This window comes from Salmo salar, chromosome 04 (assembly GCF_965601325.2).
Source record: "Salmo salar chromosome 04, fSalSal1, whole genome shotgun sequence".
Classification (NCBI taxonomy): domain Eukaryota; kingdom Metazoa; phylum Chordata; class Actinopteri; order Salmoniformes; family Salmonidae; genus Salmo; species Salmo salar.
The window spans coordinates 49742098-49765119 of NC_138294.1; the positions used below are offsets into that span (position 1 = coordinate 49742098).

General features: G+C 44.0%; 2 protein-coding genes across 3 annotated transcripts; one reads left to right on the top strand and one right to left on the bottom strand.

Moving 5' to 3' along the window:
- Positions 1–209: 209 nt before the first annotated feature.
- LOC106603205 (GRB10-interacting GYF protein 1) lies at positions 210–18881 on the bottom strand. 2 transcript variants are annotated; one of them, XM_014196546.3, is made up of 26 exons: positions 18586–18881; positions 14709–15131; positions 14429–14493; positions 13760–13807; positions 13508–13637; positions 13022–13117; positions 12693–12810; positions 11027–11141; positions 10654–10862; positions 10374–10558; positions 10173–10275; positions 9920–10075; positions 9618–9766; positions 9249–9483; positions 8916–9082; positions 8546–8643; positions 8362–8462; positions 7789–7862; positions 7360–7701; positions 6858–7033; positions 6561–6718; positions 6269–6438; positions 4727–4789; positions 4478–4583; positions 1444–4242; positions 210–1022 (listed from the first exon to the last, which is right to left on the bottom strand). In XM_014196546.3, exons 3-25 carry the CDS (start codon positions 14461–14463, stop codon positions 4175–4177), a joined length of 3102 nt encoding a protein of 1033 aa, XP_014052021.1. In that variant the 5' UTR covers positions 14464–14493; positions 14709–15131; positions 18586–18881; the 3' UTR covers positions 210–1022; positions 1444–4174. The 2 variants fall into 2 exon arrangements, with proteins under 2 accessions (XP_014052021.1, XP_014052016.1); XM_014196541.3 differs by having other exon boundaries at positions 8883–9082.
- A 681-nt stretch (positions 18882–19562) lies between these two features.
- On the top strand, positions 19563–22359 carry LOC106603218 (endonuclease domain-containing 1 protein). The gene is made up of 2 exons (XM_014196577.2): positions 19563–20009; positions 21303–22359. The coding sequence occupies exons 1-2, from the start codon at positions 19710–19712 to the stop codon at positions 21897–21899; spliced, it is 897 nt and encodes a 298-aa protein (XP_014052052.1). The 5' UTR covers positions 19563–19709; the 3' UTR covers positions 21900–22359.
- The last annotated feature ends 663 nt before the right edge of the window (positions 22360–23022 follow it).

The window sequence follows — 23022 nt, forward strand, 5'->3', positions numbered from 1 at the left end:
GCAGTGTAATATCACATATTGTAGTTTTTGGTAACATGTAAGAGGTTAGACCGACCACCAAGAACGTCGGACGTGCGCAGTAGATCACCAGCTGAGCGTCGACGAACAGTGGCAATTCAACTTGTGGAATCGTCGAGAAAAAACGTCATGTTAGTCGGTCATCCCTTTAAAACAATATGTAATTGCGAAATTATGACAACACATTCATATTGCATTCCACACAGTTTATTTATTCTGTAACACGTCTATTCAAAAGGAAAACTATATACACAATGCCTGCCCCCCTCCCCCCCTCCATCTCAAATTCTGCTGTGGCCGAGTAGCAAGCGTCAAACCTAGAACATTTTCCCCAAAACGAATTAACCAATTTTGCATGACAGACATTCCTCTAATAGCTTTAGCATTATATTTTTACAGCACTCACATTAAATCCCCATTACTGCAATTGTACTGCTCTGTTAGAAGGGCAAATGTCCCAAACCAACCCAAAGCCAGCAATCATTGGATACACTTCACCAGGTAAAGCCCATTACTTAGGGATGGTGGGGGAGGGGACATCACACACATGGGCAATTTCATTCTGTACATTTAAGGCAAGTAAAACCAAATAAAGGTTCAAATAACCAAACAAAAATGAGTAGAGGAATTAATCGTTCACTATTTACATCCAGGAGTTGAAACTTGCCAACCAGATGTGCGCGTGTGTGAATGAATGTAACAGGCCATGAGCATAGTTGTACATGTTCAGTCATTTTGAGAGTCCATGTTCACAAGGTGTGTTAACTCCTGGTTGAGACCTTAGTCAGCTGGGTTCCATCTCACCCTCAGTCCAGGACTGGGACAAAGCTGGTTTCTCTCCTCTACCGTCTGCTCCCCTCTGAGACCATCCCATGTCCAGCTGTGGTCCAGTCCAACAGTATGAGAGCCCACAGGCCTCAGCCGCCAATACACCTCAGACAGTCGTCCAGCAGAGAGGCCGCTACATGGACAGAGTAATGAGGTGGTGGTGTCCATGAGGTATCCTGCAGAAACAACACTATTAAGACGAGGATGATTAAACACTATAACCCCAATCATAATAGATTCATAAACTAATATTACATCCCAGAACCCCTGGGTATAGCATGAGGAACAGAGGGGCTGTCCAGACATCCAGATATATCTAGATGTCCAAACTCATTAAAATGGCCACATATCCTGAAGAACCAATTAATTACTCAATTCTCCACTGAATACATATCACCACAATTGGTACAGCAAACCTATTAAATAGGATCTCTAGTCAAATAATTTATGTAGTTCCCCATGTCGCTACCTGTCCTACGTGGGACTTCAGGTAGATAGTAACCTAGAAAGTTGACATAAAGTACATCTGTAACAAAGAAAATACATTTCCCCCAGTGAGCACCTTTCTAAAAACAGATGGTCACATTGTTAACTTGCCTTCTGTGAATCTCTGGTGGTCAGCGCAGTATCGTTCTGGTACACTGAAGAATCTGGTCTTCTGTGTCAAGGTCGTCCTCAATGTCATCTTTTCTTGTGGAGAATGTCCAGGGAAAGGCAATCCTTGAGGAATACTGTCCAGTAAAAGAGTAAATACAAGGAGACGGGGCATCATACGCAGTCAACAAACCTGTCCATCTCCCAACACTGGGTTCTGTGATTTGATAAATGTTCAACTAGACCCAACAAAAGTACAAGATGAACAAGCTTCACAACTGACCCCGCCCTTACCAATGAGTCCATTGTCCAGTAGCTTTGGATTTCAATGGATCCAATTGTAGGCCTGTGTTAAAAAAATATGTTCTCTCCATTATAGTAGTTTATTTTCTAGAACATTCAATAATTCTCTTTAGAAGTCCATTTAACATCAGGCAGCCTCCAGTCACATGGTCCCAGCCTGCCAAACCCCATGAGACATGTAGCACAGCATCTTGTTAAGGGGGGGGGGGTAAAAAAAACAACAACAAAAAACAAGGACGCCAGGAGGCCAGCCTGATGAAAACGTCTCTGTTGGAGGTACAAGGAGAGAGAGAGGGCGAAAGGAGTCCTTTTCTGACCCCTCTGCCCATCTCAGGTTCTCTCCATCTCACTCCAACCCATGGCATCAAATTAGCCACACATTACATTATCACAGCCCCCCCCAAAAAAATATTATCCACTCCTTTTTTTTGGCCTTTCTTTTTTCATTAAAAATATAATCCAGACCGGTTAAAGCGAAGATTGTTTCAGTTTGCTGATGACGTACCGATCATTCCTCTGCCCACATCTTCAAAAACTCAATTGTCACAAGATTTAGGCAATGAGGAAAAGCAAGAGATTGTTAATGAATAGTAGCAACCCAGACATTCAAAGATAAAAAGGAGACCAATTTCTCTATAAAAAACACGACTGCTACATTTTCCATGCCAGTTCCTCGTGTGTGTGTGTTGTATCGAGGACGACATGGCGGTGGACAGATGTCTTCATCTTATTAGGATGTGTTTCTCAGAGAGCAGTAAGAGAAGGCAGTGTTCATCTTCAGGGATTCTAATACTTGATCAGCACAACTCTACTCATTAGCTCCAAAAGATTTGTTTAAAGTCTGGCTTCATCTCGACGCACTGTTGTACATTTCAGTTTTTGGAATACATTCATTTCCACCCCCAGAAAAAAAAGTAAAGTAAAAAAATAATTACCATAGAGGCAAAAAAAACTAAAACAACAATATAAAAATACAATAGTGTAGCAGCCTCAAAAGTGCTCCATATCAAGTCCAAATACTTTCACTTTGTTGAAAAACTGACATTCTATTCAAAAAGCAACAAAAAGACATGACTCTAGCTATCAATACTAGGGTTAACATACGCAGTGGCAATCGTCTGCAAAACTGCCTGGAAGCAGGAAAGCAAGACCTCAACACTGACATGTCGTTAAAGGCAATAGATCCCCTTGGAAAATGCAAGGGACTTCTCTGGTCTTACCAACTCTCATAACCACAAGGAAGAGAATGATTAAACAGAACTTTTCATGGTTCTTTAAACGAGAGAGAGTGACTTAACGGCAGTAAAATACACCTCGGAAATCTGCCTTGAATCATAAGATCTGTTTTCACAGTTGTATCAGCGAATCAGAGCCCATGGACCGTCGTGACTCACCATGAAGGAGAATGAGCGCAGCAATGCACCAATGACAAAACACAACCGGCCAGTCAGGTAACTGGACACCAAAGCAAAAGACCTTCATGAAGTCATTTAGGGGATGAGGAGCTGGTGAAAGATTGGTTGAAAAAGAGCCCTCTCCACTCTCGCTTAGAGAATCCATGTACAAAAGAACATACACATTCATTGGCTACCAATCACTCATATACATCTGACATGGGAACACATTGCATACATTCTTCAAAGTAAAAAAGTTTCATGGAACAAAGTAAAAACATGGCCTTTTTATGCATCTCTGTAAGCAATAAAAATTGTGCAGGCTTTAAGTCTACCACACAAACCCACAAGCATTCAAAGAAACATTTTCTTCCACTACTTATCTACAACTAGTTTTGTTTGTTTTTCTAAGTGCAAACCTTCAAGTTTTTTTTCTTAATAAAATGCAATTTGTTATAGCTTTACATTTTATATAAAAACTTTTTAAAAAGAATATACTTTCCAAAATAAATCCTCATCACCCCACATTATTATTGGAGATGTAACCTCCAGTTCCTTACTTAGGTATGTTTGCACACACACATCCACATGTGTGTATTCATATTGTAGACACAATATGCACATTTTGCATCCTAAAAACAAGAAAACAAACTGGCAAAACATCATTTCAAATATTGAAACCCCGTGATAAAGTGCATTAGTGTAGTTTAAGGTGCTTAACTGTAAGAAGTGCAGGAGGGTACTCCTCTGCCCCCCCCCCCCCCCACACACCCCACAGAGATGAGAGAGAAAACACTACTTTACCAGGTCCTCATCTATGAGGGGGCAAAGTAGCTCAGCAGTGCACATTCGTCATTGTCTGTGTGGGTGTGTGTGTGTGTGTGAGTCAGTGTGGTGTAGGTGAATGTGTGTGTGTGTGTGTGTGTGTGTGTGTGTGTCAGTGTGGTGTAGGTGAATGTGTGTGTGTGTGTGTGTGTGAGAGTCAGTGTTTTAATCCAGATGTAAGGCCTCATGTGGATTCAGGTAGATGCTGTGGATCAATAATCCTCCACTGTTTCCATCTCGCCCTGGTTCATCCTGTCCCCGGCGCCCAGGAATGAATATCCTGCAGGACAAAACACCACAGTTCATCTCTATATCCACAACTAATACGGAATCTACTACTTTTCCGTTGGAAAGTTACCCTCTCCCAGGTTACCGGTATACACACACACAAATACACAATACGTCAACTCCATATACAGTTTCTTTTTTTACTGTGCTAAGAGACATTTAATAAATGTACTGCGTGTATTATTATTATTATCATCATCATCATCATCATCTGAGTGTCTGAATACCTAAGATGCTAGGGTCAGAGTGAAGCGTCATGGTCGGTTTCTTCATTTTTGCAGCCTGGCTATCATACATTCCTCCCTTTCCCATCTGGGCTGCCTGGAACATGGACTACATAGGGAGGGGACATCGTAATAGGGGTTTGCTCATTCAAATAAGTGGTATATAGCATGAGAAGAGTATAGATGTGATTACATCAAGAAGACAAAAGCATGTTGATGACCAAATGGTCATGAGCTGAGGAGGGTTCCTACCTGGACGGAGCCTACCTGGATAGGAAAGTTGTTCATGGCCAGCCCCGAAACTTCTTTTGCTAGCTGGTGAGGGAGAGGGATGGTGGTTACTGATAAGGTCTTCTACGCATTCACACACACAGAACAAAATAAAAATGCAACAATTTACAGGTCATAAGGAAATCAGTCAATTGAAATGAATTAGGCCCTAATCTATGGATTTCACATGATAGGGAATAAACATATGCATCTGTTGGTCAGATACATAAAACAAATATATGTATGCACGTGTGTGTGAGACCACCATTTGCCTCATGCAGCACAACATCTTCGCATAGAGTTGATCAGGCTGTTGATTGTGGCCTGTGGACTGTTGTCCCATTCCTCAATGACTGTGCAAAGTTGCTGGATATTGTCAGAAACTGGAACACGCCGATGTACACGGCGATCCAGAGCATCCCAAACATGCTCAATGGGTGACAAGTCTGGTGAGTATATGCAGGCCATGGAAGAATTGAGACATTTTCAGCTTCCAGGAATTGTGTTCAGATCCTTGCAACATTGGGCCGTGCATTAACATGCTGAAAGATGAGGTGAAGGCGGCGGCTGAATGGCACGACAATGGGCCTCAGGATCTCGTCACGGTATCTCTGCATTCAAATTTCCATTGATAAAATGCAATTGTTTTCATTGTCCATAGCTTATGCCGGCCCATACCATAACCCCACCATGGGGCACTCCGTTTACAATGTTGACATCAGCAAACCGGTCACCCACACGACGCCATCTGCCTGGTACAGTTGAAACCGGGATTCATCCGTGAAGCACACACTTCTCCAGCATGCCAATGGTCATCGTAGGTGAGCATTTGTCCACTGGAGTCAGTTACGACACCGAACTGCAGTCAGGTCAAGACACTGGTGAGGATGACGAGCACGCAGATGAGCTTCCTTGAGACGGTATCTGACAGTCTGTGCAGAAATTCTTTGCATGCGCAAACCCACAGTTTCATCAGCTGTCTGGGTGGCTGTCTCAGATGATCCTGCAGGTGATGAATCCGGATGTGGAGGTCCTGGGCTGGCATGGTTACACATGGTCAGTGGTTGTGAGGCCGGTTGGACATACTGCCAAAGGTGGCTTATGGTAGAGAAATTAACATTAAATTCTCTGGCCATAGCTCTGGTGGACATTCCTGCAGTCAGCATGCCAATTGCACGCTCCCTCAAAACTTGAGACATCTGTGGCATTGTGTTGTGTGACAAAACTGCACATTTTAGAGTGGCCTTTTATTGTCCCCTGCACAAGGTGCACCTGTGTAATGATCATGCTGTTTAATCAGCTTCTTGATATGCCACATAGGTGGCAGGTGGATTAGGTAGGTGGATTATTTTGGCAAAGGAAAAATGCTTACTAACAGGGATGTAAACACATTTATGCAACACATTTGAGAGAAACATGCTTTGTGTGTATAAGGAACATTTTTGGGATCTTTTATTCAGCTCATGAAACCAACACTTTACATGTTGCCTTTATATTTTTGTTCAGAATACATACAACACACACCTGCTGTTGCTGCTGTTGTCTCTGGTGGTTGGCTTTCTGTTTGGCTCGGCGCTCCAGGAACTGCTTGGCGAACTCTTTGGCTTCCACGGTGTCGCCCAGGTAGGAGCGGATAAAGTCATGGACCTCGTAGGGAGACTCCACCTCCTTCAGGTAGGCCACGATGGTTGCCACTGCTCAGAGGACGACAACAGACATTTACACTTAACCCCAGGGGGAAAGAGAATGGCCAAGATGTTTGTGTAGGTGTGAAGGTCAGTGATCCAGGGATGTAGGAAAGCAGTGAGTTCGTTACCGTCCAGTGAGGAGGAGGAGTTGTTAGCTGAGGTGTTGAGTGCGTGTAGCATCTGTTCACACCAGGTGGTGAAGCCATCCTGGGGCTTCATGCCCTGCAGCAGATTCAGCAGCTTGTCCTCCTCCTCTGTACGCTTCTTCCTCAGCATGTACTGCTCACTGCAGGGGGACACGGAAACGACCATTACACACATACAGAAATGCAGGCCATCGAACAGTTTACATGCAAATGTTAACGCGCGGCTTTAAACAGAGGTTTATTTGCACACAGCGTGAGCGTACACACAGGGAGGAGTACCTGAGAGATGGGCTGCTGTGGCTGTTCTTCATGCCCATATTGCGGAGGCTGTTTTGGTTCTTCACAGCCTCCTCCCAGACACCCATCCCTCCAGAGCTGCCTTTGGGCTCCATGCCCCCACCAGACCACATGCTCACAGACCCCTCACCCCACTGGCCCATAGACAAGCCTCCATGCTGGGGGAGAGAGAGAACAGAGGAACATCGGGTCACTACTGTTCGCACTGCAGAGAACACCACAAGAATTATGACTGAATGATCAGTGAATTATTGTTATGTTGTTTGTGTGTCAATTAATCCCATGGGTTTGCCAACGGGCGATTTGACACGGAAATAAAATGTAATTTATTCATATGGGCATTGTAATAAATATCCTCAGATTACACATTTCTTCTCAGGAAACTACTACTTGTGTCAATTAATCCCTGCTTTGAAATGGAATAGACTTGACAGGACAGTCCGTTTACATGGGCTGTCCTTTGGGGTTGTGTGTCTCTCCTCACCCTGTCTCTCTGATGCTGGGCCCTCTGGTGCTGGGCCTGCTGTTTGAGCAGCCTCTCGGTCTCCAGCTCCAGCAGGCCGAGGCTCTTGCCTTGTTTGGAGAGGGCTGAGGCCTGGGAGCCGCTCCACCCTGACCCAGAGACACACCCTGGGGCCCCGGGCTGGGTCTGCTGCAGCAGCTTCATGATCAGCTCCTGCTGCTGCCGACACTGCTGCTTACGCCTGTACAGCTCCTCCTCCTCACGCCTCTTCTGTTCCTCCAGCTGCCTCCTCTTCTCGACCTGCCGCTTCCGCTCCTCCTCCTCTCGCTTGGCCCGGAGTTCAGCCTCACGCCGGTCCTGGAGCTGCGGTACAGCAGATGAACAGAGAGAGAGAGGGAGTCAGACAGAGAGAGACAGGGAGACCGAGAGAAAACGAAACTAAGACGGTACCTTCTGTATCTGCTCCAGAGATAGCCCCTGAGTGGAATGACTCATGGTTAAGTCCCATAGGTTGGCCTCACCACCTAGAAAGGGCCACAAACACATTACTGCCATACAATGACAATATGTACAAGGACATCTGTGTGAATAAAAATATGTATAGCTGAGGTGCATCAGTGTGGGCGGATATGAAATATTGAGTGAGTTCAGAGCAGAATATTCTGTTCAAAACTGGTTGAATGGCTATTTTTTACCATGTAGGCACCTGCAAATGACTACAAGTAGGATAAACAACACTTGCTGAGAATCACTTGCCTCCAACAAAATTAATTATAAGTTAACATTTTACCCAGGCCACTTTAAGTTAAAAATCTACATGCGAGTTTAGATTTTTGTTGTCCTATGCATTTGTAAATCAAATATGCTTGAACACAAAAAAAAAGTTTTCAATTCAAACTTATTCTAGAGGAAAAAGCAAATCACGCGTGGGTGCCAATATATATTTGACCGCATCTGTATAAAGTGTGCTTATATAAAGGTGTATGTGAAGCAGGGAAGATGCATCGTGTTCCTCTTCAGTACCTGACTGCTGGGAGGCCGGGGTATGCATGTCCCACATGGACCCATTATCAGGTACTGACATGGACCTGTTCATCGAGGGCATCATGCTAGAATCTCCACTCCTGCAAATACACACATTAGTACACTCACATACATTGTGTGTGTGTGTGTGTGTGTGTGTGTGTGTGTGTGTGTCTCTCTCTACCTGTTCATGTGCTGGAACCTCATCTGTAGTTGATGGTATAGAGCTGCAGTGGCTGCCTGCTCCAAATGTTTCTTCAGCAGCTCCTGGTCCATATTGGCCTAGAGAATAACATGACCTACAGGGTTACCATACTGACCGTACCACAGCTCCAGACAACCCAAGCACACCAATATGCTACTGATTATCTGCTCTGATAGACATGTTACAGCTACAGGAGCTCTTCAGTAGATTTTGCCTAGGACACTGAGGTACCCTGCTATAAATTCCTCACAGAAAATAAGTGAACCAGTGAACAGAAACAAGAAACACCCAGACAGACGTGTGCTCGTTGACTCACAGAGGACCCCCGAGATGGTGGGGGCTGTCTCACCAGGAGGGGCGGGGGAGAGGGGCCGGGGGAGAAGGGCACGCGGCCCCACATTTTGATGACGTCACCCAGGGGTTGGAAGCCCTCATCACAACCCCTCTTTACCAGCAGGGTCATGGTGAAGTAGCCGGCCTGGAACCACTCACACATCTCCACCGTGGAGAAGGGACCTGGCCCGGGGGAGGGAAGACATGGTTATGACAAACCAAGATGACAATGTGATAAAGTATCTGTAAAATATAAGCAACAAGTAGTGATATGTTTATAAAAGTAAAAAATAAATCACTGAAAGTGAGTGCAGTGCGCACGTATACATCTAAAAATGCACATGTCTACCTTGGATCTCTCCCTGGGGGTCCTTATAGAACCACTTCATGGCTGCCTCGTGGGAGAGGGGCAGGGCACAGTCCCTATGGGTCGAGTGAGAGTGTGTGTGTCCAGCGGCGTGCGTGTGTGAGTGTGGGGCTGGGTGTGTGTGAGAGGTGACTGTGTGGCTCTCCTGTAGTGCTTGAGTGAAACACTCCTCCTCAAGGGACGTGTCCTGCAGTGAGGCCACCATCTTTTCAGCCTCCTATAAGGGAGAAAACAAATATGAACATCCACGTCACACATTCCCCCAGTATACAAGCGTAATCCTAAGCCTGACAATAGATTCGGTATTGAACGTCCAATCAAATTTACAGGGTAATGCAACCCGCCTCGTACCTGTTGCAGGTGCTTCATGCCCTCGTCCTCCTCCGCTTCTCCCCCTGTTGAGGGGAGGAGAGATCCGGAGGGAGGAGGCATCAGGCTGGAGGTGGTGGTGGAGGGGGGGTCTGGGCTGAGCTGTGCACCACTCCCTGGAAGTGGGCAACCTGTGAGACCAGAGAGAACAGGGGTAGAGGATGAGACATGTACTACTGTAATGGGGCCACTACTGCAGGTGAAACATCTTCTGGAGCAGATACCAACTGATGAACACACAACACAGTGAAGATGCTTCACAACATCAATAATTCAATATTTACCTTCAGCGGGCACATGGTTCGTTTTGGAGGGATGGGAGATGGGTGCCTGTGTGGCGCAGGGGGCAGGAAGAGGGTCTGAGGGTGGAGAGCCAGAGATGGCAGGAGGAGAAGGAGTCTTGTACTTATCTTCTCCCTCACCTGCTGCTTCACATTCATCTAGATGAAAGGAATAGAGGGAGAAGGTCTTCTATAAGTGCATAAAATGTCTTCTGTTAATTGTTTTACTAAAGCCAGGGAAAGCATCCAGTCTCACCTCGGTCATCGTAGTTGTCCTTGCCTCCCTGATCATTCTCGTCGTCTTCCTCCAGAGCTTCAAACTCCAGATCCTCTTCAGTGATGGTGTCCTTACAGTCTTTCTGCTTGGACAAGCACGAGAGGCTCAGAATAGACTTACAAATAACATGCAAATACACACACTGACAAACATGACACACAGGCCAACAGACACACGCACCTTGATGCACATGAAGGCCCCAGAGGAGTCAAAGGTTCCCATCTCTCCATCCTCCTCGTCGGTGCACCACTCAGGAAGGCCGTCCCTGTCGGATTCCCTACGGGGGCCCTCACCATCACGGAAGTCAAACTCAAACTTCCTCCGGCCGCCACGATCACGCCAGCCTGCAGAACGAGGACCTCCATCTGTGTTGTTGAGGGAGTCTCCATCAGACATGGGGAAACATGCACAAATGCATTCTGGGTAGAGGGTGTATGAGTGGTTATATGCGTGTATGTACCATCACGGCGGGATCCTGCAACTCTCCAGGCTGGCTGCTCTCCTCCTGTTGCTGCTGCTGCTGCCTCTTCCTCCTCCTCTCGGAGGGTACGCCAGTTGTCGCTGTCAGCACGCCAGGAGTCCTTCCTGCCCAGAGACCCCGCCTCTTCAAATCCTGGACGCACTACTTCAGCACATCTGATTGGCTTCTCAAACCTTGGCCTCTCAGCTCTGACAGAAGGAAAGACAGGTTAACGGGATAGTTTAAGACCTTCAGTGTAGAATATGGAAAACTAAACATACACAATAACCATCAATATGATTGAATGATAACCATCTGGGGGTGAGGGCAGTGTAGTTTAGGACAATGAAAGCAACATGGACAGTGAGCCTACCGGTCATCCCAGCTTTGGCTGCGGAGCATTTCTCGGCCACGACCGAAGCCCACCTCTCCTTCCTCAGGACATCCAGGAGCTCTTTGGTAGAATGCACCTTCACCTCTCCCTCTCCCTACCCAAACGCATAAATCCACATTCAGCAGGAGAATACATAGCCAGCAGATCTGACCTGCTTGCTTACAGCTCCACTAGGGTCAGACAGGGTTCCTGTGTAGATAAAGAAACCGCAGAGCCGGCGTGAGATATGGCGCAGAAAACGTATCTCAATCCAAGAATGAGAATTGCGCTGTACTCCAAGTTGTCCCATTATCCCAACTGTTACACTGAGGAGATTGAACGACTGCAAGTTAAATAAACTGCCCTTTTCATCCTCATGATAGTCAGCAGTAGCCACAGCAGCCATTATGGAATGCCATGTCGCATTGAACAACAAAGGAGATGATTGGCTGACACTGCCATTTCCAAAATGACTGCTGTGGCTTCTGCTACCAAGCATTACAACGAAAAGGGCAATTTTCCAAATAATCAAGCAGTCATTCAATCTCGGTGTAAGAGATTCGTTCCCTTTTTTTCAATTTTCGCCTCAAATTACATACCCAAATCTAACTGCCTGTTGCAAGGACATGCATATTCTTGATAGCATTTGACAGGAAACACTGACGTTTGTGGCATTGTGAAATGAATGTAGGAGAATATAACAGATGTGGTCAAATATAATACAAAACAAAAAACATGCGTATTTTTTTTAAATGATCATTGAAATGCAAGAGGTAATTTAGATTTTGGCCAGCAGACGACAGCAGTGCGTGTGCAAAGTTTCAGACTGAACCAGATTTCATTACTACACAATATTTTGTACAAAGTCTGCCAGGAGTTGTCCCAAATGTGCCGAATTGGTCAATTGATACATTTAAGTACATAAGTATAGAGAACATACAAAACACTATGGTAATAAAACATTAAGTTTACACACTCCCAGGAATGTCATACATGATGGATCATTAGCTTATACACATCTAGATGGCTGGGCGGGGTGGATGTGGAGCCAGAGACAGCAGTGGGGTCAAACTGTAGACCCCAGTTCCAACATTTGAACATAAAAATATATTTTATCAAACAAAACTGATACATTTTATCTCTGGGACCCTCTGGATGACAAATCAGAGCAAGATTATTGAAGTACATTATTTACCTTCAGAGGTAAATGCGTCAAACAAGTCGCCTTGATAAGTTGTGTTGTGGACTCTCAAACAAAAGCATGGTATTTTTTCACTGTAATAGCTACTGTTAATTGGACACTGCAGTTGATTAAGAAGAATTGAAGCTTTCTGCCCACATAAAAGACATGTCTATGTCCCGGAAAATTGGCTGTTGCATACAACATTCTAGTCACATTAGCGCACGTTAGTAACAACCGTCCCGGTTTAGGGGCATCAATCCCGTAGAGGTTAATGGGACAATTCAGAGTACAATGCATTTCTCATCCCTGGATCGAAGTGTGTTTTCCGAGCCATCTCACACCGGCGCCACAGTGTTTTAATCTAGACAAGAAGCCTGTCCAACCCTAGTGCAGCTGTAAGCTAGTGGGTCTGATCTGCTGGTTAGTGAATACATTTCTATTTGTAGAGTTGCACCGTCCTGATCACTTCAGGTGGTGACTGACCTCTACCTCCTCTGTTGCATCCTCCACGGCCCCTAGCCACGCCTACAGGGGCAGACCCGCCTCCCTTTCCCATCAGCCTCAGCACAGCCACACTGTTCACAGACATGGAGAAGTTTCTCTGCAGGACAAAAGGCAGGAGGGTCGATGACATTAACGCTGAATGGCGTTTTGTCAACCTACAGTGAAGCAGGATCTGATCAGCACATTGTGGGTAGAAGTAGCATCTAAGAGCTGAGATTTGAGAGAGTTGATCCTGGCCAAATGCTTCAGTGCATCAAAGCGGTGAACCTCTGACTCACTAACAGCTCCTATATCTCCTGCAGTCTCACCTGCTCCTCCTCAGTTAGAGGCTCCAGGGCCAAAGGCTGCACAGGCTCATCCTGCATGATAGCAGCAAACTCCTTATCCTGCATGTCCTCTGGGGGCTGACAACACAGTTTGCTTTACTTCATACTAGGGCTGGGACGATACCAGTATCGTGATACTCGTTAGTATCGTGGCAAGGAAACAAAACACGAAGCGGACTTAACGTCAAGAAAGCAGCCCTATTGTGGGAAACAAACATGGTCATCCAGAGGCATATTTTCCAAGTTTAAGCACACAATATTTTGCATAGAGCAGGTTTTTAAAAGACCAAAGAGTTGTCTGCTTCGTGTTGTCCTTTTTGCCATGGGAAAAAAATATCGGAATACTGGCATCGTCGCAGCACTACTTCATATCCATTAGTCATAGCCAGCCAGCAATCTTTAATATAAACACCTGTATTGGAATCCTCATTGAAAGAGTGAATCACACATTACTGTACATAAGCTCACCTTGTTATCTTTGATATAAAGTGCTAGCATCTCCTCGCGGCCATAGCGGTAATCAGCCAGCTTGGACTTTGGCATGGCTGGAGAAGGAGGGGGGGTCGTCACACTCCCCCCTCTGGATAGTGCACGGAGCCTGGGGACAAGAAATCAGCATAAGTACAATCCATGCATCAGTAACACTTTTAATGCAATCATTATTACTGACATAATAGTACTGGGCCATGTGTATGAGCATATCCATTTATTTATCTTCACCTCAAGTTTAGGTTGGATATGCATCGCCCATTATCTTCCCCTAGACAACTAAGGGCAACAAGCAGGAGCAAAATGAAAATACAGTACACAATACACCACGGGTGAGGATTAGCTTTTAGTACAATCTGGATATGTCGAGTTGTTGGCAACATAGCAAGAATTTATGTTTGTAGTGTTCTATTGAATGATTGGAGGGATGAGGAGAAGTCCAAGTTGCAAAAACATCCCGAGTGAGGCATTTCTCAAGGAGAACTGGAGGCAACTTCGCTATATACAAGTTGAAAACAAAATGGATTTATTTTCTTTACATTCAAATTTAAAATGACAGATCATGCACTCACTCTGAAAACAAGACAATGGGGAAGGAGAAAATGTGGAAGGAAAGAATGCAGTGTGTTGGCTGGTGTTGAGTAAATGAGGAAGAAAGGAGGGAGGAGAGATGAGAAAGACGGGGAGTAATGGGGGAGGAGAGACGTGAAAGACGGGGAGTAATGGGGGAGGAGAGACGTGAAAGACGGGGAGTAATATAGGGCCCTAAAATATTGAAGATGTGCTTTAATTTACTGACATAAGAGCAAGTCAATGAAAAACAAGAGTTGTTTATGGGCTAGGAAGGTAAGCAGGGAGGAAAAAGGAATGACTACGTTAGAGAAGGAAGAGATGCGTCACCATTCTGGGCCGAAGTTAAGTGTTTCAGCAGTCATACTCCTCTCTTCAACTGGAGCTCAAGGCTTCTGTTGACACAACATGGGTGTCAGTCAGACCATATCATGACATGGAGCCACATAATCATACAATCAACTGTCCACTTCAGGAGTAATAAAAACTATATATTGTACTACAGTTCAAAGACTTGTCCCAAATAACATACATCCCCAACATCCACATCTATGACACAAGGTTCTCACAATCTGTCTGGGCAACTTTACAGAGTGAGTAGCACTCTAACCTTGTCCAGGGGACTGGACCAGTTTCGTCCAGATTCGATGAGGGCGTTAAAGGCTACTTGGTTCTTCTGTGTGCAGTGGTTTAGAGTGGGATTGTTCAGACCACACAAATCTGATATGCTGAGCAAATAGCTGCCAGGCTCAGGGAAAGGAGTTGGGTGAGGTGATGGAGGATTGGCCAAACGTGACAGCTATCAAAAATAAACAAAAACTAAATTCTCATGGACAAACCGCACCAGTAATTACATCAACATTGGAGTTGATCATAATAATTACTATGAAGCAATATTGTGAAGAACAGCGGCTGCACAGGGAGAGACAAGTGTCATCTTCACAGGCATGTATTATTCCTTCCACTTCTCACGGTCCTACTCCTGCTTGATTATTTCCTCAGAGTCTATTTTCCCTCCCTTTCCGCCAAACACCTGGGGAAACAGAGAGCGAGCGACAGAGAGAACAAGATATTCATGTCAGTGTTCACAAATGGCAAATTGAGTGTTCAGCATCCAAAGAATACTGACCAAATCTGCAGAAAGGTAGAGAGGATTATTAGAACCGAGAAGGGTTTTCACTTTAGTAGCATACATTTCATTGACCGTTTGTACGTGACCACTGTGCAGTACATTTCTCCTTGCTTAGATAAAGGGTAGCTAAGAATTCGCAACTACACCGTTAGTTGTGACCTGCGCCCCATAAAAAGACATACCGTACAGCCTACACAGGTTTCACCCATGTAGCTTGTTGTTGGCACCACAGTCAGAGGCTCCATGTGTAGCAATGTAAAGTGGGAGATAACTAATCAATGCTAAATGTAATGTAAATTACGGAATCAGCTAAATGAGAAAGAGTAGGCTACAACCAGTAACCGACAGGTGTTTAATCTGAATGGAGTTGTTGTAGATACGGACAGGGAGTGTAGCAAAATATCCTCAACTAGCTAACACCTGGCTATTTTAGAGTATTTTTATTTACATGGATTTGATACATTAAAGACAGGCACTGCCAGATGGGACGATAGACAAACTTGAAAATGTCATAGGTTGTCTAACAAGCTCGAGTCAGTGACTACTTTTTCTCTCTCCCATGCACACACCACAGGCAGGTCCCTGCCAATTCCCGCTGCTGGGTAAGTATAATTTGTGGAACGTTCCAACAGGAATCTGTTCCAAAAACTTCATAAATAACAAGTATGCCAACAAACAATGCATACAAAGTAGCATGATCAAGTCACCTAGCTAACTAGCTGCCGAATAGGCATCAACTCACCACGTAGCTTATTCATAAGTGAGGACAGACATTTTTCTGAATAAACGTGGCGAGTGAAAAACTCACCAAAATTGCCCACCTGGCATCTTATTCTGCCGCTATACAACTTTGTATGCATTGTATGTTGGCAACCTGGTTATTTACGAAGTTTTTGGAACAGACTCCTGTTCCACAAATTATACCCCCCCCCGCTATGCAGCAAACAAGTTTAAACAAAGTTGATTGTATTTTTTTTATCATGTTTCAGCTAAGCAATTCTGACATTATTTGAATAGTAAAATTACTTCAAATGCGCATCCATACTACGCGATGCTTAATGGAGTTGAGTGGCGAGGAGATGAGTTTTGGCAGAGTGAAGCCTACCTCCTACTACTATCAAGTGTATCAGTTGATACTTGTAAAAATGTCCATTCTTTCATGTGTACCTATTTGTCCTGTAACTTTTTTTTTTCTCTCCTTCGGATGTTGCAATCTGTAGGTTGATAAAAAAATAGCATTTTACACAAACTCCAGCAAGGGAGCCATTGTTAACGCAAAAGGATCAGCCCTGTCATTGCACGGTGCAATTTGACACAGGTCAAATAGAATTAAGTTATCAAAAACGACAGATTGCAGAACTGAAAGAAAACAGGACAAACATAGGTAGAACGGACATTTTTTCAAGTATGGACCGATACCGAGTCGATGTAGTCGTCTCACCACTCAACTCCACTGAGTATCGTGATTGCGGCCCACAAGTCAGGGCGTTCCTGCACGAGGGGGTTTTTGAACCCCTTTTATACGTTTATTGGCCCATTTTAAGCACGTGCTCTGGTAACGTTATACAGACGGGAGCAACACCGGTAGTTCGCTAGCCAGGACACAGGTAGACTGTCCTTCGCCCCCGCCTGCTGACCACTGCTTTCCCGCAGTTCTGTTAACATTACGGAGAGGGCATTTGGGTCTGTTTATGTAGTACATCATTTCCTCACAGCTTTGATAAAGAGAGGGGTTGGTGGCTGGTATATCTGTTACATCTGCTATCTAACAACAGATTACACATACATTTTAAGGTAAAACATTGCACATTATACTACAATGACAGCCTAAACGAAAAACCTTGATAATACTTTTATTTCCTGTTTGAACCACATTAAATCACATTGACAATCAGGGGAAATCCAAAATATCAAGTGTCACTTAAACACAGGCACAAACGCCGGGGGGTTCCTGAATGATGCAGGAATGCCTACGTGCAGGAACACCCCAAATTGTGGGCCGCAATCACACACTATTGAGATGAAGGCCAACTTCATTAACCCTGACGTCGGTTTGTAAACTATTCAGAGCCAACTAAAGTAGCTAGCTAACTATGCCAACTAAACACTAACACATAGGCTAGTTAAGTTAGCTAGCTGGCTAACTTTGCAATAACAAACATGTCACAACCAGCTGGTTTTTCAGAGACGATACACAAACGTTGCCATTTATTTTCTCTGGATAAGAGCGTCTGCTAAATGACTTAAATGTAAATTTAGCTCAAATAAAAGTTAGCAAAGCTAAAATGCACTCAATGCAATAGTGGTGTTATCTATTAACTTCAATTAAATTGGCCGACTAAACTCCAGTGAAGGAAGTTTCTGATGAACTCCAAAGCCGAGTGGCGCAGAAACCAGGCTTTGTGGAATTCAGCTGAGACGACATCGATTCGGCCAAGGTCAGTACTTTATTATGAAACACTTACCTTGTACCTATGTTTGTCCTCTGTAGTTAGGTACCTTTGTTTTCTGAAATCCATTGTTACATCAATAAAATGTTAATCAAATACAACTGTTAGGTTACTGTTGCTCCAAGATGGCAACTCTGTGCAAATGCCAGTTGAATATCAACAGTCGGTGGCATGCAACCACAGAGGAGAAACATACGTACAAAGTAAGCATTTAATCATAGATATTTTTTTTTGTATTTACCTTGTGCGAATCGCTGTACACGGAGCATAAATCCAAAGCCTGGTCTCTGCTCCACTCCGTTGTTGTGGAGTTCCTTCACCATGGATTGATTCAGTCAGCTACAATTAGCTACCTTGGCTAACCATCTTACTCTTAGCTAACTTGTCAGTTAGCTATTTACACAATCGAACAAATCACTTCAGATAATAGAAGCATGTCAGTGAACATTTCAGTTTAATTTGAAGTGGCGTCAGAGCATTTAGTTAATTGAACCAGCTTGCTAAAATGTACCACCGTATGTGTAGCTATCTATCTAATTTGAATAAGAGGTAAGTAGTTAGAGGATTAACAATGGAAAGCAGTGAGCAGCACTTCATCCACTCCGCCCACTCGGTTCGCGCAGGCTACATCTCAACTTTAGCCCGCGGCTTTGGCCTGTACCTTTTCCTAGCTAACGTTAGGCATTCGTTAGTAAACAAGCTAACTACCTAACGTAGCTAACATTGCTGCACAGTGTGCGGACGTTAACTATCTTGACACAATCCAGCATGAAAAAAAGGAGAACTAACGTTAGATTATTCTAAGCAGTAAACATTGCAATTTATTCAAAGCAGTAAACATTGCAATTTATTCCATTGTAGAAGAAAACGTTTGCGTACATAATTGCTCCAAATTCGACACTCACCTTTCGTTGAAAGCTGGTCGCACTAGCTAGCCAGCCAAGTAGCCAGCTAGCCAGCTACAACCTAGCTAGCTGGTAGCTGCAAATTTTCCGAAATTGAAATGTAGCTAGTTAAATCCAGTTAACATATACGTGTATTTCGCAACGATCTGTATATCTTAATGTTACTTCCTTTCACTATTTTTTGAACGTTTGATTAATTAGCTATACTTTCCTCTGACCAACATTCGCTGCGAATATTTTCACAACTCGCTTTCTCTTCTTGTTTGTGTTTTAAAAAAATGGCCGCCCTCCTTGCTTCATTTGACAGCTGTGTTTTTTTCTTCTGTCAAGAATTCGCGCGATGGACAAACTAGTTATTGGTGCATTACCGCCACCTCTCGGACTGGAGTGGGATAAACATGCCTCTCAATTCAATTCAAACGGCTTTATTGGCATGGGAAACATATGTTTACAGTGCCAAAGCAAGTGAAATAAATTATAAACAAAAGTGAAATGAAAAATAAACAATAAATATTACACTCACAAAAGTTCCAAAGGAATATGGACATTTCAAATGTCATATTATTGCTATATACAGAGTTGTAACAATGTGAAAATAGTTAAAGCACAAAAGGGAAAATAAATCAACATAAATATGGGGTGTATTTACAGTGGTATTTGTTCTTCACTGGTTGCCCTTTTCTTGTGGCAACAGGTCACACATTTTGCTGCTGTGATGGCACACTGTATTTTTTCACTCAATAGATATGGGAGTTTATCAAAATTGGTTTTGTTTTCAAATTCTTGGTTGACTGGTGTAATCTGAGGGAAATATGTGTCTCTACTATGGTTATACATTTGGCAGGAGTTTAGGAAGTGCATCTCAGTTTCCACCTCATTTTGTGGGCAGTATCTCTCTCTCTCTCTCTCTCTCTCTCTCTCTCTCTCTCTCTCTCTCTCTCTCTCTCTCTCTCACTCACACACACACACACACAGTATAATCACTATTATGTGGGGCCTATATGCATTCCAATATAAGGGATTTGCATAGCCTAGCCTATCTATGAACAGAGATAGAGACTTTCAATTTCAGAGACAAGTATACTGACAGCTTCTACTGCACCACTTCGTGAGCACTCTTCTCCATGGTTTCTTGCATCATAGCGCGAGCTCAGGCGTTGGCCTGGGTGCTAGTCCTGGTGATGGTGGAGGCAGAGGTACAGGAGAACTATTCACCTGCGTGCCGTGAGTTCATGTACATGGGCACACCACCACTGGGACTTGAGGACAAAGCACTAAAGAAGATTTGCCAGCGCTACAACGGCAAGCCACGTTTTGTCACCCTGTATGATACCTTTGATCACATCCCGGTCTACTCTGCCTACACCTTCAAGCGCTCTGACGGCACCAAAAAGGTTGACGTGCCTTGGATGTTCGAGCCACAGGTATTTTGACAGACTCCTGTATCTTACATTACCTTTGCAACATTGCCTTGTGCTTGTGTGTACAGATGAATAATTTTAAGTGTTATTGGCTACAATAAGAGGTCGATGGTCTCTGTGCAAATAGAACGAATAGTGAGCAATATACTGTTGTGTTTAGAAAGAGTCCATGAGGGTTCACTGACTGAGATTCCTTTAGTACCACTGTTCTTTATCTTATTAAAGCTAAAGGTGTCCGCATACATGGGTTCGGTTTGCTCCTAGCAGAACTCGGCTAGGCGAAGTGAACGTCTGTGCTCGCATACTCCCTAAAGACCTATGCTTGAAAAATTAGAAAAAAGCGGCAAATTTACTGCGCAAACTGTTTCTACTGGGAAGCATATGGTAAAGCTGACCATAAAGCTTACCATATGCTTCCCAGTAGAAACAGATCGCTCATCATGACAACATTTTGTGATGTTTTGGTCTTCGGCAGGTTTTTCTTCGGCTGTTGGGGCACACACATTATTTTCTTGAGATAGGTCTAAATTTGGTAGTTGAAGTCTATGCCCCTTCATCGGTGATTGCTCTACAGTACTACTCCTAGTAGGATTGGGAACTATGGACCCTATTCTTCAATTAAGTGTTTGCTGTTGTTCAACGGGAAAGGATTTGTTTTAATGCACATTTTTAAACTTGAGAAATACTGCACCAAACATCTTAGTTAGATGTAAAATAAAAAACTAAGAACTCCTTGGCAAAAACTTCAAAATTAATTACAGATTTATTGATTTATCTTAGATTCATTCACACTATTTGTGGAAGTGTTTCTGGCTGTTGTTGCTAAGGTGTATATAGAGGGACATTTTTTCTTGTTTTTCAAGTGAAGGTCTTTTAATTAAGTAAGTATGCAAGGACAGACGTTTGCTTTCGTCTAGCCGAGTTCTGCTAGGAACACTAAGAACCCAGGTCTGCTAGGAACACTAAGAACCCAGTTCTGCTAGGAGCTCTAAGAACCCAGTTCTGCTAGGAGCTCTAAGAACCCAGTTCTGCTAGGAGCTCTAAGAACCCAGTTCTGCTAGGAGCTCTAAGAACCCAGTTCTGCTAGGAGCTCTAAGAACCCAGTTCTACTAGGAGCATTAAGAACCCAGTTCTGCTAGGAGCTCTAAGAACCCAGTTCTGCTAGGAGCTCTAAGAACCCAGTTCTGCTAGGAGCTCTAAGAACCCAGTTCTACTAGGAGCATTAAGAACCCAGTTCTGCTAGGAGCTCTAAGAACCCAGTTCTGCTAGGAGCACTAACCCTCTGCTCTCTGTCAGCTCTCCACAGTGTCTGATTTTGGGGAGATGCAGCCCTTTCCTCAAGGCGACCTCCATCACAGTTTTGAGGATGCCCAAGCGGTGCTGGAAGACTACTCCAACACAGTGAACTTTGAGCGTGGCCACCTGAACCCTGATGAGCATCAGTCTGACCCCAACGACAAGGCAGCCACCTACACCCTGACCAATGTGGTCCCTCAGGTCCGGGAGTTCAACATCGGCCCCTGGAAGACCCACGAGCACACCATACGCCGCCGCCTCAACAACTACTGCCGCGGCACCGCCTACATGGTCACTGGTGTCACCACCTCCGGGAACATGATCCGCCGCCACAACATTGACCGTGTGGCCGTTCCCACCTACCTGTGGTCAGCTTACTGCTGCATCGACTACGACCGCAACGCGCCCTTTGAGGAGCGCACCAAGTTCCCAGCCTATGCGGCCCACGGTCTCAATGAGAAAGAGAGGCCTGAGGTGCTGGAGATGTCTGTTCAACAGCTGGAGAACTTCCTCAAGAGTGTCACCTTTGTAGACAAGACCTTTCAGATCTTCTATGATAACTGTGTATCCCCTGATAATGGCCTGCACATGACTTGACGCTATACAAAAAAAATGATGTGTAGCGTAATTTACTTAAACTATAATGTAATCGAAAAGTAGGTAAATCTGATGTGTTGTCTTACATGAATGATTACGTTTTGCTTCATCCTTCTTCAATTATTTTATCTTAGCACGCATATATCACAGTAGCCTATATGATCGCTCACCTCATATATCGAATATGTAGCCTGCAAGAAACAACATATTTTACAAATACATTAAAGCAATCCAAGTAATGGTAATTGACAATCAGTTTGCCTACTTATAAACCCTTTATAAACCTGTTAATCATATAAACCAGTAAGGTTTTACGTGGCAGATTTATATATATATTTTTAAAGATCCCAGTTCTGACTGACAATTTCTTCCTCAGCTTTTTAAAATCCTACTTTCTCCAATGACGTTCAATCATGTGCACAAGCACCTTGTTTCTTGATGAGTAAAGACTTTCACTCCATTTCCTTTTTTGTCTCTTTTCTTCAACTAGTAAGATAAAGAAAAGGCTTATTTTGCAATCATTTGAAATATGTTTGTTTCAATAGCAAAAACACACATATTGCAGATAACACTAACTATCTGATGAATATCCCTTTATTGCACTCACTCACTCATTCATCACTCACTCATTCATCACTCACTCTCCTTTGTCTTTGGTCAAAGTCCACATGGAATCTACTGCGTGCTTTATCTGTCTGTGGTATTGTGCTAATCTACCATTACCACTGCCTTGCTACTTAACCTCACCTGACACTGAAGGCCATATTTGTTCTCCACAGAGATAGATTAGAGAGCAGGTTTTACATTTTACAGTCTGCCAACCATGCCAAGACACACTTCTGTGTACATGGAGGAGAGAGGAAAGACTGAAATGACAAGACAAAAGAGGCTTGTTGGCAGAATGCTTAGCGCATGAGTGTTCCATATTACAGTGTGCTCAGTGAAATGAGTCCTCTCAGTACATTGCATGAGAGTGGGGTTATGATAGGTGATAGCCAATGAAAGGCCTGTCATACTCTGATTAGACATTTCAAGGAATTGAATGAAAGGGAGCATTCAAGAACAGCAGAAGATGTGATATACCGCCTAAGAATTTGATGTAATCCTTTAGCCTATAGCAGGG

Excerpts from the sequence above, each read along its gene's own strand:
- LOC106603205 (XM_014196541.3), bottom strand. The coding sequence starts at position 14,463 with ATGACTGCTGAAACACTTAACTTCGGCCCAGAATG. Across the intron at positions 13,808-14,428 it reads CTTAACTTCGGCCCAGAATG|TTGTCTAGGGGAAGATAATG; the intron begins GTGACGCATCTC and ends TGTTGCCCTTAG. Across the intron at positions 9,767-9,919 it reads GAACCATGTGCCCGCTGAAG|GTTGCCCACTTCCAGGGAGT; the intron begins GTAAATATTGAA and ends CTGGTCTCACAG.
- LOC106603218 (XM_014196577.2), top strand. The coding sequence starts at position 19,710 with ATGGTTTCTTGCATCATAGCGCGAGCTCAGGCGTTGGCCTGGGTGCTA. Across the intron at positions 20,010-21,302 it reads CTTGGATGTTCGAGCCACAG|CTCTCCACAGTGTCTGATTT; the intron begins GTATTTTGACAG and ends GCTCTCTGTCAG.